Raw genomic sequence first — 16,387 nt, forward strand, 5'->3', positions numbered from 1 at the left:
TTGTGTATAAAGAGGTGTATTCAATCAATCAAAGGAAAAAAATATATTCATTTAATAGGGTTAATATTTATTTTTAGTTTTTTTTTTTTAAATTATTCATTTAATTAATGCCACCCCACCAAAAAAAAAAAAAAAAAGTCAAAGATAATTTTGACTCCTTATAATAACCGGCCCCAACATCTGAACTATTATTTACAGTTGGTAATTAAAATGGAGGACCAAATTAGCACTTTAATTTCAGCATAGCAACAAACTGTACGTACTGCTCCCTTCTTTTTGTATCTAGGTGTCGCTGCAAACACTCAGACTCCACGCTCGCTACAAACACTCGCCGCAAACAGTCGCAGAACACTCAGAGTCCAGCACCGCCGTCGCCGTGCAGCTGTCGCCGCCGCCGCCGCCGTGCAGCCTCCTCCTCCTCGCAGCAGAAATCATTCGCCCGCCTCCTCCTCCTCACAGAAATCAGGTAATTCTTTAATTTGTTGAACCCTCCTGATGAATTATTAAATTTGAACCCTAATTTCTTATGAATAGCTAGTGTGTTGAACCCTAATTTCTCTGGCTTTGACTGATTTTTTGAATCATCTGCAGCCAATCTTAAGGAATGAGAAAAGCCTTCTGTAGATTATAGGATTCATGTTTATGAATGCAAGTAGTTTCAAACAGTGCAATCAAAGAAACTCTACAGCTTGAATTAGAAAAATCTTCTGCAGACTACACACGTCATAATCTATGCATATGTAGATCAGTGTTATTAGATTTTATTTTATTTATGATTTTGTTATTTAATAATTGCTGATTTTGTATTTTCTAGATAGGGTTAGAAATTTGGAGAAGTCAAAGGAGAGAACATATAATGGCTATGCATATGTAGATGGATCAATGCAACCTTCCAAGCTCCCTAAAGAACAGCCCAGTATGATTATCTGTCATAGGGTATTATTAGTCAATGGTTCTAATCTAATATGAGCTGTCATTGAGTATTCCCTCTTTATCTGGTTTTTTTCACAGACTGATTATGCATATCCATTTAGTACTATGTATGATTCTGCATCGGAAGTGAAATACTTTTTAACTCAATTATGCTAAAATATTCAGACAAATGAATCTGGCTGCAGAAAGTGATGCGTTAAGAGGAGCTTGATTGACCATAGAAATGATTGCCTCTGAAATTCCTGTTGTCTGCTTACCTATATTATGACTTGTAATCTTACCTTTTCTGATTTCATTCAAAACTCCTTTAGTTACAAGATTTTGGGGTTATGAGTGTTGATAATTAAATTTTGCATATTACAATAAATTAAGCATTTGAGCTTACCTTTTCTGATTTCATTCATATTTTCGAGCCTCATGCACTCGTGTTTCCATTTTCTTTTTTCTTGCTTGTTTATATTTTGCGACTTTCAGCTGTTAAGAGGGAAAGTTGAAAAGGCTTAGTCTTTGAGTAGGGAGGGGATACGACTTTCCCCGACTAAAGACTGAGAAGTTGCTAATAATTGAAAACTCTCCATTTTGTCTCTAACAAAATAGGCATACTGCTGCCTGTTTGTCCTATGAGCACCTAAACCTTTAATGAGTGGAACATCTATTAGTGAAGCAAGAGAACCACAAGGCATAAGGTCATCATAGAGTCTTGCCATTTTAGTTGATGTTCTGAATGCTTAGTCTTTATTGCCTGTTTGTACCCTCTAATTACACACTAAACGAGTTCCTTATGCAGTATCGGATTCCTTTTTTATTCCAATATCTTTCTGGTTAACAATGAGGTAGATTTCCTAATTAATTCAAAGATGGAGAAAAATTGTAGGGAACTAGGTACTTGTACAATGAATAGAAATACCTGTTTGAAAGAACATTTTTCTTACTAATGCTTTAGAAATAATGACATTCCTCTCCTCACTTCACAGGGTAATTTTCATCTTTCAATGCAGTTTATTAGTGGTGGTCATTGTTGAAAAGCATTGAGTGATAGAAGAATTGAAGAAACAAATTTATAACTCAAAAAGTGGAGAGTAAGACAAAGTAAAATTGGGGTGATTAAGGAGGATGGTTTGTGGATGCCGGTCGATCCCGATACTCAGAAGACCCTAGGCTACTGCTTCATTGAGTACAACACTCCTCAGGTACCTATTTTTATAAGTATTATTTTTTTTGGTTGGTCATAAATTTTACACACATATTTTATATATGCAAAGTGAGTGCTTTTGGACAAAATGTATAAGAAAAATAGAACCTTCATATTTATATACAAAGTTGATGTGTATACAAAGTGTTACTGGGGATGAAAAAACATTTATGTTGGCAAGCAAAAGAGTTGCACAACTTTTGAAAACTAAATATGCTTCTAAGATATCACTGTAATGTTGTCCCACAAATGATATATAAGAGATAGGATGAAATGAGAGGGCTTGAATTCCAATATTATACTAAATTCTATAGTACTTATATATAAATATAATATATAAAGGCCATTTTATTATAAACATTTTCTGTGCACCGAGAAGAAAGCAAGATAGTGCTTTACTTATTATCATTATGTTTTCTTGATGGTCTTTGGGATACTGTTTGTTCTTTTTCTTTATTTGATTGATTGAGTCTGTTAATACTAATCCAATATTTTGCAAGTTTTGGCCGACTCTGTGGAGGCAATGCAGTAGTATGTAATCAGCTATTAGAATGACTATTATTCATGATATACTCAAAAGTTTATAAATCAATTTTGGTATTAATTTGTTGCAATCTTTCATATTTTTGTAGGAAAGATGCCAAGAGCACGTGGAGGTCGTTTTGGAGCTAGACTTTTGACAATACCTGCACCATCACGTATGAATTGTCAACATTAAAAAAAAATAAAACATCCAACTGGCCAAATCCCTGATGTCATTTCAATTGATCTGCACAGAAAGCAAAACGTGGTCGTTTAAGCTGGGCGGGTCACTCATGCAATAAAAAATAAAAAATAATCCTATATTATATTCTAAAATCTTGGGCGGGAGATTGAGCCTGATCTGTTTGGCTTTTTTATATATAGGATTTCCCACGGTGTAGCCTATGATGATGGAGCTCGATCTCGACTCCATCCTCCATTCACATGCTCACACTTTCTCCGACGACGATGATGATCACTTTATCCCTCATCGAACTGTCGACGAAATCCTACTCAACCACTCCTCCTCTTCTTCTGCTTCGCCTTCTCCTCCTCCTTCTCCGTCCACTTCGGTTAGATGCCAGGAACACTCCGACGGCAGTTCACTCTCTCCTTCTTCCGAAGCCCTAAGATTACAGCATTCGCAGTCTCTCTCTTCGGAATTGAATCCCTCTGCTTCAATTATTAGTCGAATAAAGTCCGATGATTTCTCTTCTTTGCCTCCGTTTCTCTCTGGGGTTATCAGATCAAACGCTAAGCCTGGGGCTGCTCTGGCAGCTGCTGCTGCTGCGTCGCGCTCCATTCCAACGCCTCACGCTGCCGCCATTAGGAGAGCTGGCTCCAGCTCTGCAACCGTGCGAAAGGTTTTCAAGCACAGCCGAGATTTGGTTTCTTCAGCCGCCAGTGATGCTGCCGAGGTTGCCTCCTCTAGCAGTGCTGGCACTGTTGAGGGCTTAGTGGCCACTGATGATATATTTACCCCTGGCAGTTCTAATATATTGGATAATTTCCAATTCCCTAAATTGCAAAGAACTGACCGGGCAGATTCAAGTGGGGAACTTTCGTTGCCAGATAAAACTCAGGAGAGTTTGAGCGAAACAAGTGGAGTATTGGCTAAAGCGGATGCTGATTTAGTATCTAAGGTAGGTAATTCCGGCCAATCTTCCTCCACTACCCCAGTTGAAACCAGCATTGACTCCGCCATAAGTAGTAAAAGGTGTTTAGATGTTGATGGGAATTCTGTACAATCAGAGTTACTGGAGAGAAAATATGATAACGGTCAACATTTACCAGCAAATGAAGACAATACCGTTCATACTGAAACCATCACCACAGTAGAGGATATTCTCCCGTCCTCTGTTTCTGGCTGTGAAGTCAGTTCTGACGAGGAGATAAGCCCAACAGTTCCTGAAATGGAACTGGAGAATGTGGTACCTGATACTGGGAATCGTGAGGTTCTTTCAGGAGAGGATAACAGTAGTTCTAAGAATGAAGCTGCAGATATTTTGGAAGAGCAAGTAATGCAAGAGGATGGTAAGAGGGATAGTATAAAGACAGGAAAGAAATCCCTGCCTTCCTTAAGACCTATTGAATTAGCTGAAGAACTTGAAAAGAAGCAGACATTTGCAGGAATGCACTGGGAAGAGGGTGCTGCTGCCCAACCTATGAGGCTTGAGGGAGTTCGTAGGGGATCTACTGCCTTGGGTTACTTTGACATAAGTGCTGAAAATACTCTTACTCACAACTTCTCCTCACCAACTTTCAGGCAAGATCATGGTTCCCCGCAGGTTTTGACAGTTCATCTCAACTACATAGCAGTTGGAATGTCAAAAGGACTGGTTATCATTGTGCCCAGCAGATATACACCTCATCAAGTTGACAACATGGATGCAAAGGTGTGATTTGGACATCTGTTTTTTGTTTTGTATTCTGTCTTAATTTACTTGAATAGTAAATTTGCAGCAAACAATAGAGTTCTTTTGTGTCTTGTTCAGTTTCTAACTGATCATGGACTTATATGATTCAACAATGCCCAACCTTATTGATATTGGTTTCATTAATTTAGTACTAAAAGGTGAATGTATATATGTTTCAGATGTTGATGCTGAGTTTACATGGGGAAAGGGCTCATATCCCTGTAACTTCCTTGTGCTTTAATCATCAAGGGGACTTACTCTTTGCAGGATATGGTGATGGGCAATATACGGTGTGGGATGTGCAAAGGGCCTCTGCAGCTAAAGTTGTGACTGAACATAAAGCTCCAGTAGTTCACCTCTTTTTTCTGGGTCAGGATTCTCGTCAGTTTAATGTGATCAGTGGAGATAGTAAGGGCATAGTCAAATTGATTCGCTTTTCAATAGTTCCCTGGCTCAATAGGATTTCATTTTCTAAATCCATGGTAATGTTTTGTTCTTATTGCTTTTTGTACATGGTACTAATTTAAAATGTTCCTACCCCTGATGTTATATAAATTACTTGATTGGTTTGAAACAGAAGCTGCTAGATGAAACAACAAGCACCGTAGTCTGTGCTTCTCCATTACTCTCTGGTGATAGTCTTGGAACTGCTCTAACACCTTCTCTAGACAGCAATTCAGTGCCTGGTGGTAGTGTTGGTAGTATGATGGGAGGCATGGTTGGTGGAGATACTGGGTGGAAACTCTTTGATGGATCTTCTCTGAGTGAGGAAGGAGTGGTTGTATTTGTCACACATCAGTCTGCTCTAGTGGTATGAATTCTAGAAGATTGTATGACCATTGAATTACCTTTTTCATCCTCCTCCATCCTTCATTCTCTGTAATAATTCATTGAACTTGATGGTGTTTCCTGCTCACTATTCATTTTATCTTGTATTTTGTGCAGGCTAAAGTGAGTCCTAATGTAGAGGTTTATGCTCAACTTCCCAGACCAGATGGTGTTAGGGAGGGTTGCATGCCCTATGCGGCTTGGAAATGTGTGCCTGGGATGCACAATTCTTCAAATGGTATTGAACTTATTGGTTGACCAATCATCCTTTAGAAATTAGAAGTGCTAGAGATTTAAGACAGCACCCCCTTTTTAAAAATTCTTTTAAACATCGACAGAAAATGTGCCTGTTGAATCATCACATAAAGTTTCACTGCTTGCAATTGCATGGGATCATAAAATTCAAGTTGCTAAGTTGGTAAAGTCAGACCTAAAAGTTCTCTGGGAGTGGACCCTGGATAATTCAGCAGTTGGAGTGGCATGGTTGGATGATCAGGTTGGTCCATGCAAGTTGCAATTATCTTTTTATTTTCCATTGAAGAAATATACATAGTACTCTATTTCTAGTTAAATCTTAAAGTGCCTGATTTGAGAGAAAACAATCTTCAAAATGAGATGAATCTGTTGAGATATACATAGTACTATTTCTAGTTAAATCTTAAAGTGCCTGATTTGAGAGAAAACAATCCTCAAAATGAGACGAATAGAAGTTGAGATATTATTTTTCTCTTTTTAAAGATTTCCAACCTTTCAGTTTCTTGTTTTGGACATCTATAGTTATGAAAGTGACATAGGCGGAAAGTAGTATGTATGATCCTTTTGGGGTGAATAAGTTGCAAAGGAGCTATGGGCTAGGGCGTATTTTTTTTTTTACCAAAACAGGCAATGGATAGAAAGAGGAGAGGAAACAAAGATAACTAGGATGCTAATTAATAACTAAATCTATAGGAAATAACCAAAACTATCCCTAATGATTCTGGGAAAATAGCATAGATTCCTTCTCAGATTTTGATTTCTACCAACTTGCAAAATCCCAAAGAACTTATGAAAACCCAAGAATCAAAGCCCTGGCATCGGAGAGCTAATTATAGGTAATTTCTTACATGCGCAGATAGTTGGGGTTTGAAGGGAAACACCATTTTCTCCTAATAACTGTTTTTGGACAATGAGTTTCCTTTCAGCAATTATTACGCTTAATACATCACATACTATTGTACTAAAGGAAAGACAATACTGTGTCAGACATTCAAGTGAAATCCATTGATACTTGTTTTCTCTCGCTCTTTTTTAATGCTAGGTATGGGGTTTAAAGGGAAAACACAAATTTCTCCTTAAGGACGTGTTTAGTGACAAATGCTTTTCATTCTCTATTTCCAGTTTTCATTTATCCATTATGAAATTAGCAACTTGTTCAAATTCAATTGTTTTCCAGTTTACACAATATGAGATTGCATCAAATTTCAATTATTTTCTTTATATAAAAATACACATGCGCATGATTAGGTTGCAATGGTAGATTGGTAGTGGGTGGTGTAGGCGTTGAGTCAGATTGGACCTGACTATATTTATACAAATTTTTCTAGTGGCCGAAAAGGTAAACTAGAAAAAAAATTAGAAATAATGTTTGAAATTTGGGGTGAATGAATTTTGGGTTAGATTTAAAATTTTAGACATTGTGTTCAGGTTGTTCATTCAATTTGGGTCATGGCACGCCATAATTATTTTGAATACTAAAATCTTTTGAGTTCCCAATACGCCAATAGTCAATATATAACTGATTTGAAAATAAAGTTTAGGTTTTAGGTTGTAGTATAGTGTTTGTTTGGCCAGCTAATGTCTTTATGAAACAACACTTTTTCTGACAAGTCTCACTCTAAAGCTTCTTGAGAATGAGGAAAGAAAAGCCTTTCTATATTATTACTGTTCGGCATAGGGTCTGTTTCTTGATGCACATAAGCTCCAAATTAAGGTGGTTAAGTAAGCATGTATCTATATTTTGTTTAGTTTCTGATGCCATATATGGGTTTGAATTTCGTAATATTCAAACAATTTGAGGTCAAGTTTTAAATTCAGATAGTTAATTTCAACTTTGATCATGACACAATTCAAAATTACTCCGTAATAAATTATTTTGGATATCAAAAATTTTGGGTAACCTAAAAGTAACTATAAAAAGAAAGTTGAAAATTACTCTCATTTTGTGGTAAATTAATTTTGTGTTGGGTTTTGAGTTGAGTACAGTTAAAGTTCATGTTGTTCACTATTAGACTATTTTAATGGTTGGTGTGTAGTGGGCTGTTGTGGTCAGCGATGGTGGTGGATAAATTGAGGATAGAGATGTTTGATGATTGATGATAGTAAGTAGAGATGTGTGATGGTTGGGGTGGTATGAATGGTAGTAGTGGATGGAAGTGGACGGCAGTGGTACTGATGGTGGTCATGCATAGGGGTGGTGGTCATGAGTTTGATGCTTTATGTCTGTTTTTGCAGTTTTGGAAAACATGAACATTGCTTTTATTTACTGAAGGAAAATATTAAAATATAATTTTTCCAAATTCTTCTCTGTTAAGTTGAAAACAATTGTTTTCCATTTTTTGTTTTCTAAAGAAAACAGTTCAATTTGAAATGAAAAATTCTCTGTTTTCTGTTTTATGTTTTTCTACGTTCTAGTTCTGTAGAACACTGGAGACTTTTTTTTTTTTTTTTTTTTTTTTTTTTTAACTTCATAGGCCCTAATTTCCCCATGCCACAATGATAATTGTCATAATGTTTCTGGAATCTAAGTTTCTCATTCCACAATTTTAATTGTTGTTATGTGCTTGTTACATCTTGTACTGACACAGTTACAGTACAGATGTTGGTAATTCTCACGTCAACTGGACAGCTCTGTTTGTTTGAAAAAGATGGAAATTTGATCCACCAGACAAGTTTCTCTACAGATGGGCCTTGTGGAGATGATCTCATTTCATATCATACATACTTTAGTAATGCCCATGGGAACCCTGAGAAAGCTCATCACAACTGTATAGCTGTTAGGGGGGCCAATGTATACATTCTAGGAACATTGCAGCTTGTTGTCTCCCGCCTCCTCCCTTGGAAGGAACGCATAGAAGTTTTGCGAAAAGCAGGTGACTGGATGGGTGCACTGAACATGGCAATGACACTTTATGATGGTCAAGCACATGGTGTAATTGACCTCCCTAGAAATTTAAGTGATGTTCAGAAGACTGTTATGCCATATCTTGTTGAGTTACTATTGTCATATGTAGAAGAGGTATTTTCATACTTATCTGTAGCATTCAGCAACCAAAGTGGGAAGTTATGCCATTCAGATGAGTCAAATGATAGAAGCCATCTTATGCATCCTGAAATTAAGGAGCAGTATGCACGGGTCGGTGGTGTTGCTGTTGAATTCTGTCTCCATATCAAGAAAACTGATGTCCTCTTTGATGAAATATGGAAAAGATTTGATAATGAAAAACAACAAGGTACTGTCTAATTCTCTACTTCTGCTTGGAATTGGGAAACCCACACTACTACATATATGTTTTAAGTTTAGTGAACATCTGGTAAGATAATTCCTAATGCCTGTACTGTTCTTGCTGTTGGCCTGTGATGTCCGTCTCTCTCTCTCTCTGCTTTTTGATAAAAGGCTGGATTGAGGATTTGAGGGTCTGTTAATGATCAGCCATGCAATTTAGGTTTTATGGAACCTAAGTAACTCAAAAAACATTGTTTCAAATGTAATCTTTCCAGTGTGATGTCGGCATTATATTAGATATGCAACAAACAATGATATTTCATTTGGTGCCATACATTACTACATATCAACCTCTCCTTTCCTTGTGTAGATACATTCTTGGAGCTTTTGGAGCCTTACATATTGAAAGATATGCTCGGTTCCCTGCCACCAGAGGTAACTCCATCAATCTCAATCTCACCCCAACTTTATCGTCCTTTTGCATATTGTTGGAGACAGTTGAGATGCATATTACCTCAGAATGCCCAGCATTGAGTTTTCCACTATGTTCTCTTTTGCTCCCATGTGTTTTACCACATTATAGTTATTCTCTTCAGAAGACTAACAAGTGGTAACTAACTGTAAATGTTTTAAGAATAGAACAAAACAATCAGACTATTAGTTTTTATATGGAGTTATTAGTATTAAGAGAACATGCTGCAAATTATCATCCCTCTAACTAGATATTTATGTACTATGGCATGCATTGTTAGTAAAATCTTATACTCTGTAATTTATCCATAAGTGGTTTTTGTTTGTTCTGAAGATTATGCAAGTGCTAGTGGAACATTACAGCAACAAAGGTTGGTTGCAGCGAGTTGAACAATGTGTTCTCCACATGGACATTTCATCATTGGATTTCAATCAGGTACTCAGGTAGTATTGAGTTTAGCCTTTTATAATGAATCATTAAACATATTTTTTGTAATATTATTCAAGAAATATTTATGCTAAATCCTTTTGTCCTGTATTTTCCTTGATATTTTTTTCTAGTTCCTAATCTCTGTAGTCTGGTCTATAGGTTGTTCGCATATGCAGGGAACACATGTTGTATGGAGCACTAATATACTTGTTCAACAAAGGTCTTGGTGATTTCAAGGCACCCCTAGAGGAGCTTTTTTCAATTATAAGGAATAGCAAAGGAGAGACTGCTGCGCCATTTGGGTAGTGGTTTCATGGATTTTTCATTTAGTATTGAAACTTTCTCATAGTTTATGCATGCTCAACTCCTATTCCCTATTTCCCTTTGCTTCCGTCTTAGTACATTTGTCATCTGGAAGTAATTTTATCAGAATACTAGTTCAGGCTGATATGATTTTATGATGGTTGTTTCTTAGGAATAATCATGTGTTACTTTAATGTAACAGGTACAAGATGCTTGTTTACCTGAAATACTGTTTCCAGGGTCTTGCTTTTCCTCCTGGTAAGGCACCAAGCCATCTAGATTGCCAAATTTTGAAATTAATTTATTCTTGTCTCTTGTTGAATCTGTTTCTCCTAATCTGGTTATTGATGCATGTCAAAATGACTAAGACTTGATTAATTTCCATGTACGTGGAAAATGCATTCTAGCTTGCTAGCTGTATATATTTGAAAAGCAGTAACTAAGGATCCTCTGCCTATGTGGCACTGCTTTAGCAAATGCCAGGTAGTAGTAACTGATCAGAATTACTGGTTACTACATCAAATTCTTCAGGATTGTCAATACTAGCTGTTTTAGGGATAATAGAGAGTCCACTAATCATTTCTTGTGCTTGTGTGTGCACACATGTGCATGGATAACAACTGGATTGTAAACTTAAAGCATGAACCTCATGTTCTTGAAGACAAGCTGACGAATGTTACAAAGAAGTTGTAGAACTTGTACTTAGTTCTTACACCTTCCTACTAGGTTTTGGGGTGTCCAACTCACTCCAACATCAAAAATTGAGTGGCAAGAAAGAGTGTTAAACTATTTATGTTTTGCAGGGCATGGAACTCTCTCTACTAAAATCCTGCCATCTCTTAGAAAAGAGCTTGTGCAATTTCTGTTAGAAGACTCTTGCTTGCCGAATTCATTGGCAATTTCAAGCTTTCCAGCCAATGGGCCACATCCAAACCTGCTTTATCTATTACAGCTGGATACTGAAGCTACATTAGATATTCTGCAATGTGCATTTGTAGAAGATGTTCCACAATTGGACCATATTTCTGATGATTCAGCCAATTCATACACTGAATCAGCTGAAGTAAATGGTTTGTCTGACAGTCAAAACTTGGTCCAAGAACTAGTAGATGTCTTAGCTGCAATTCTTGATGCAAGTTTCTTCCAAAGTAGCAACTCTTGTAGCAGTGGTGATGATAGATCCATTGATATCTGGCCTTCAAAGAGAGAGAGAGATCATATTTTGGACTTCATTGCTTACTATGTTTCTTGGGAAAGGGCTAAAGTCTCAAAAAGTACCCTAAGTCAGATTCTTGAATACTTGACTTCAGAGATTGATTCCTCAGATAATGCATCTGAGAATGATGAAACCTCGAAGAGAAGACAAAAACAACTTGTTACACTTCTTGAAGTATTGCCAGAGCATGAATGGGATGCTCCTTACTTGTTACATTTATGTGAGAAGGTTCAGTTTCAACAGGTGCCACACTCACATTCATGCTTAATAAAACACTATCATATTTTACATGTTTTTTTCCTCTTTCTTCTCTCTATATGTTTTTCACTTGTTTTCTCAATTATACTTTATTTAGGAGAAGATATTTCTTATTTATTTAGGTTTGCGGCTTCATTCATTCTATCAGACATCAGTATCTTGCTGCTTTGGATAGTTATATAAAAGATGTTGATGATCCAATTCATTCCTTCTCATTTATTCATGACATGCTGCAACAACTGGGCAACAAAGATTCTGATGCTTTCCGGTCTGCAGTCATCTCTCGAATTCCTGATCTGGTCAAATTAAGCCGGTAATGTCTTTGAAACTCTTAATATCCATGCAGATATTGATTTATGCATTGTGTGCAAGCTCAACTACTTGTAAATCTCATTTTGATAATCTCTAAATGATTTTTTATCTGCAGGGAAGATACTTTCTTTATGGTTATTAGCCATTTTGGAGAAAAATTCCAACACATTTTGTCTGAGCTACGCTCTCATCCAAAAAGCCTCTTTCTTTACCTAAAGACACTCACTGAGGTTCAATCAAGTGGTAGCCTCAAATTTTCTTCCATGAGAAATGAAAATGTTTTAGAATTTCCTTCTCTAAGAAAGGGAATGCATCAGTCACTAAAGATTCAAGCCTACCTGGAAAATCTGTCTAACTTTCCAAAAGTTATGCAAAACTATCCAGTTCATGTGACTGACGAAATGATGGAGTTATATCTTGAGGTGATTTCTTAATTATTCTGCTGTCATTCACTTAGGCTTTCTTTCTTAATCAAGGACAATTTGTTATCTGTTCTATGAGTGCCTGGATACTTTTAATGATAAATATTCTCAGAAAGTGCTCCTTTTGGTAAAATATATCAATCAACCTGATCTGAATGAGGAAACATGTTAAGATTATTGAATAGAACAAAGAGATTTTTTGCCTCGGTAAGATTGTTGTCTCCTACACTTATGTTTTCCTGCAGCACTTTGCAAGCTTCTGCAACACCAACACCATCCATGCTGCAGATCTTTGCCTTAAATGATCTATCATTTGTCCACCCATTTTACAATGTTTTGTTCATTAGTGCTCTCACAAAAAATTCAAATTCAACTCCTAGAGCTGAATAATCTTTGTTCTTCTTACTCGATTTCTGTGGATGTTAAAAAATCTCTTAAACGTAATTTAGTCTTATCTCTTTGTGCCTCTTAATGAATATCTTCTCAACCAAAAAAAAAAAAAAGTAATCTAATTCGTCATTGGTGCAAAATTTTTGCAGCTTTTGTGTCAGTATGAACGTAACTCAGTTTGCAAATTCTTGGAGAGTCTTGAAAGCTATAGGGTGGAACACTGTTTACGTTTGTGCCTGGAACATGGCATTACAGATGCAGCTGCTTTCTTGTATGAAAGGGTTGGCGACGTTGGAAGTGCACTTTCCCTGTTACTTTCTACCCTTAATGATAAGTTCATTCTACTTGATGCATCCATTGAGAAGGAGCTTTGTGGTGCTCGTTTGAAGCATTTTAATAATCTTTTAGAGACAAAAGAGGTCTACTTTCTCCCAGACATCATTTTTTCTGTTACAATATTTAGGTTTGTCATGATTGTTCTCTATACTTGATTTGCATAATTTGTGACAGGTCAATGACATACTTGAAATGGTGCACTGCTCTATCTCGCTGTGCCAGCGGAATAGCCCCAGGCTTGATCCTTACGAGTCTGAATGCCTTTGGTTTGAGTTGCTTGATTCGTAAGTCATCACTTTTAACAAAAGTTATATGGAATACAAAAGAGAATTATAGCCTTAATATGTACATAATAAAGATAGCGAATTTATTAGGTCATTAAGAGTTCAACCATTTATGAATTTGGTTAAGACTTAAATTGGTGTCCTGCTTATGCCTGGATAAGAGGACATTCATGTCTTTGAGCTATAAATGTGTATCCTTGTGTTGAACACACATCAAATAAAAAATAAGGTTACAAAAGTAAAAATATAGGATACAATGTTTGGAGTATTTGAGACATGATTGCATGAACCAGTTTCCTGAGTTCACATTTGGTGGGTCTTGCTTTCTAGATGTATGGTATATTTTGGGATGCTGTATATTAGCTTTTAATATTTTTTGAACACATTTTCAAGTGATTAGCACACTGATTGGACTATTGCCCATGGAGCCTAACTCTTGGTTACTCTTGGGGTTGGGATTAAAAACTTTTTTTTTTCTTGCAAACTAGCTGAAACTCCCCCTTTTCAAATAGTAAGAGCACTTAAACTAGCCTTTATATCAATTTTATTTTTTATGCTTGCAATTTGATGACTTTTATCCTAAGTTGGAAATAGAATTTTGGTCTTCAATCTCAGAATTGTTCATTGACCAATTTATTTCTTTATTACTCTTGTTTACTTTTCATTTTAAAAGGTAACAAATACATTAGCTTTTTTACAGGTTTTGTGAACCTTTAATAGATTCATATAATGATAAAGTGGAATATGAGGGAGATAAGAGTGTTGGAATTTCAGTCAATTCAATGGGAAATCAAAAGGATGAAGGGGCTTGCAGAATCAAGTGGAAAGTCTCAAAGTCCCATCAGAATGCTGAAGTTGTTAGGAGATTGCTCTCATTCTTTATTAAAGAGATTGTTGAGGGAATGATTGGATATGTTCGCTTACCAACAATCATGTTAAAACTGCTTTCTGAAAATGGTAGCCAGGAATTTGGAGATTTTAAACTTACCATCATGGGGATGCTTGGAACCTACGATTTTGAAAGAAGAATTTTGGTTAGTCTCCTTGTCTGATTTTTGTCATTTTGTCCCTCCAATTATTCAATTACATCACACTGCAATCTTAACTAAAGACCAGCAACCATTGTGCCCCAAAAAACTGGCGAAGTTGTGTCTCATAGTTGCATTAAATTACTTTGTGTATTTGTCAGTGATATCTTCTATTTCAAACAGAACTAGTTGAGATAATTTCTTTCTTTGAAATGCGCTGAATGCTTCAGACTGAGTAGTTGGCATTGCTATTTCAGGACACTGCCAAATCCTTGATTGAGGATGATACGTACTATACCATGAGCTTACTTAAGAGGGGGGCTTCTCATGGTTATGCTCCTCGGAGCCTTACATGTTGTGTTTGCAATTGCCTTCTATCCAGAAGTTGTAGCATTCAAATTTTCAGTTGTGGTCATGCAATGCATCTGCACTGTGAACTTCCAGAAAATGGTACGTCGGTTGGATGTCCAATTTGTATGCCTAGAAAGAATTGTCAGAGGTCAAGAAGCAAATCCATGTCATCAGAGAATGGATTAGTGAGCAAGACTTTGAAATCTCAGCAAGGACATGGGCACGCAAATGCTTTACATCTACATGATAATGATTTTCTTGAAGGACACCACCCTGTTTCAAGGGTGGGTACTCTTTTAAATTATGTTTACCTTCTGCTACTTGTATTACCTTGCTTCCTCTCTCTTTCTCCACCCCCCCCTGTGTTGCTAATGTACTGAGAGTAAGCACTCACAAGATTAACCTTGGCTGTAACAGTTTGAGGTCTTGAGTAATCTTCAGAAAAAGCATGTAGAAGAAATGCCTAAGTTGAGGCTAGCACCACCTGCTCTTTACCACGAAAAGGTAAACAAAAGGATAGAATTCCAAACAGGAGAAAGGTCATCGAAAGTGGAAAAAGCAAGCAGGAACAGACAGTTGAGGGACATAAAAGTGAAGGGATCAGCAATAAGGTTCCCCCTGAAATCAAATATATTTGGTAAGTCTTCTGATTTCTGATTTCTGATTTATGTAGTTTATTATTGGTTTGTGTCTGTCTTGTCTGAAGCATCCATAAACTTGTTCCCTTCCCAGGCAAGGAGAAGATTGTTAAGCGTAGCTAGCATTAATTGACTGAAAACTGAAAATGCAAATGGAAACCGAGTAGCTGACAAGTAATCACAATCTAAGGGCAGAGATGGAAATTGAAAATAGATGTGATAGATGTTTCTGAATTTCTTTCATTCTATTAATCTGTAAATAACTTCCAGGTCAGAATATATATAGGTTGTAAATTTTATGAAACAATTTTGGCTGTGCTGTTGTAATTACAAAAAAGTGTCGAGGCAGAAAGTTGGTTGGCAAAGAGGAAAATGTAGTTTTAACAGATGGTTTTGGTGTTGGATTGAAAATTTTAGTTTTAGTTTTGGTATGAGTTGTTATTCAAGTGATGATAGTTATCCCCAAAACTGGCAAGGAGTGTAAATAATGGATTTGGGTTTCAGCATACACTTGAGAAGTGAATTTATACATGAATGAATGATCACAATCTTCTATTTGAATGTACATAAACACAATCTAATATTTCAAACGCCCAATGCACACAATCTACTTTGGAGTAGTTTGTGTGTATCCGTGTAGTAAATATTATATGTATTAATTAATGTTACGTTGGTTCCTATTTGCTCATTAGTTGTCTCTCATTTTTTATTGAGTCATTTTTTATTAATTAAAAAAATATTTTTGTTCATAGGAGTATGCTTGTATTTTCCATTACCCTCCTCAAACCACTGCTACTACTTTCACATCTAACTTTAACATGAATTGAGTTTGGTATTAAGAATACATCTAATGTCACAAGTTACATAGAATTAGAATGTTGTTGAAAGTTTATCATTAAAAAAAAAATTGTGGACAAATTATATTTTGTCTTGTGAGTGTTTAGTAAATTGTAGTGCTTGTATACTTATTTGATTAAATAAACTTTCTCCATAAATTTGAACCAAAATAGCAAACTTAAGTGTGACACCACTCCAATACTTCCTCTCCTAAAGAGGTTGAGTTATCAACCTTAAAG

At 36.3% G+C, this 16,387-nt stretch overlaps 1 protein-coding gene across 4 annotated transcripts; it reads left to right on the forward strand.

The window, feature by feature from the left end:
- Window positions 1-322: 322 nt before the first annotated feature.
- On the forward strand, window positions 323-15,742 carry LOC109174880 (vacuolar protein sorting-associated protein 8 homolog). 4 transcript variants are annotated; one of them, XM_019324120.1, is made up of 22 exons: window positions 323-466; window positions 1,908-2,123; window positions 2,758-2,823; window positions 3,032-4,542; window positions 4,743-5,045; window positions 5,141-5,374; window positions 5,509-5,629; window positions 5,730-5,887; window positions 8,246-8,879; window positions 9,243-9,307; window positions 9,678-9,779; window positions 9,933-10,075; window positions 10,279-10,334; window positions 10,880-11,535; window positions 11,673-11,863; window positions 11,978-12,284; window positions 12,824-13,093; window positions 13,185-13,294; window positions 13,995-14,328; window positions 14,580-14,957; window positions 15,091-15,310; window positions 15,380-15,742. In XM_019324120.1, exons 4-22 carry the CDS (start codon window positions 3,052-3,054, stop codon window positions 15,442-15,444), a joined length of 5,838 nt encoding a protein of 1,945 aa, XP_019179665.1. In that variant the 5' UTR covers window positions 323-466; window positions 1,908-2,123; window positions 2,758-2,823; window positions 3,032-3,051; the 3' UTR covers window positions 15,445-15,742. The 4 variants fall into 4 exon arrangements, with proteins under 4 accessions (XP_019179665.1, XP_019179666.1, XP_019179664.1 ...); XM_019324121.1 differs by having other exon boundaries at window positions 1,932-2,123; XM_019324119.1 differs by lacking the exon at window positions 323-466 and having other exon boundaries at window positions 1,425-2,123.
- The last annotated feature ends 645 nt before the right edge of the window (window positions 15,743-16,387 follow it).

Source organism: Ipomoea nil, unplaced genomic scaffold (genome assembly GCF_001879475.1).
Source record: "Ipomoea nil cultivar Tokyo-kokei standard unplaced genomic scaffold, Asagao_1.1 scaffold0666, whole genome shotgun sequence".
Lineage (NCBI taxonomy): Eukaryota > Viridiplantae > Streptophyta > Magnoliopsida > Solanales > Convolvulaceae > Ipomoea > Ipomoea nil.

What these genes read in the sequence shown, in the direction of transcription:
- LOC109174880 (XM_019324120.1), top strand. Translation starts at nt 3,052, where the DNA reads ATGATGATGGAGCTCGATCTCGACTCCATCCTCCATTCACATGCTCAC. An exon ending in TGATGGAGTTATATCTTGAG is followed by an intron (nt 12,285 to 12,823) that starts GTGATTTCTTAA and finishes AAATTTTTGCAG; the next exon opens with CTTTTGTGTCAGTATGAACG. An exon ending in CCTGAAATCAAATATATTTG is followed by an intron (nt 15,311 to 15,379) that starts GTAAGTCTTCTG and finishes TCTTGTCTGAAG; the next exon opens with CATCCATAAACTTGTTCCCT.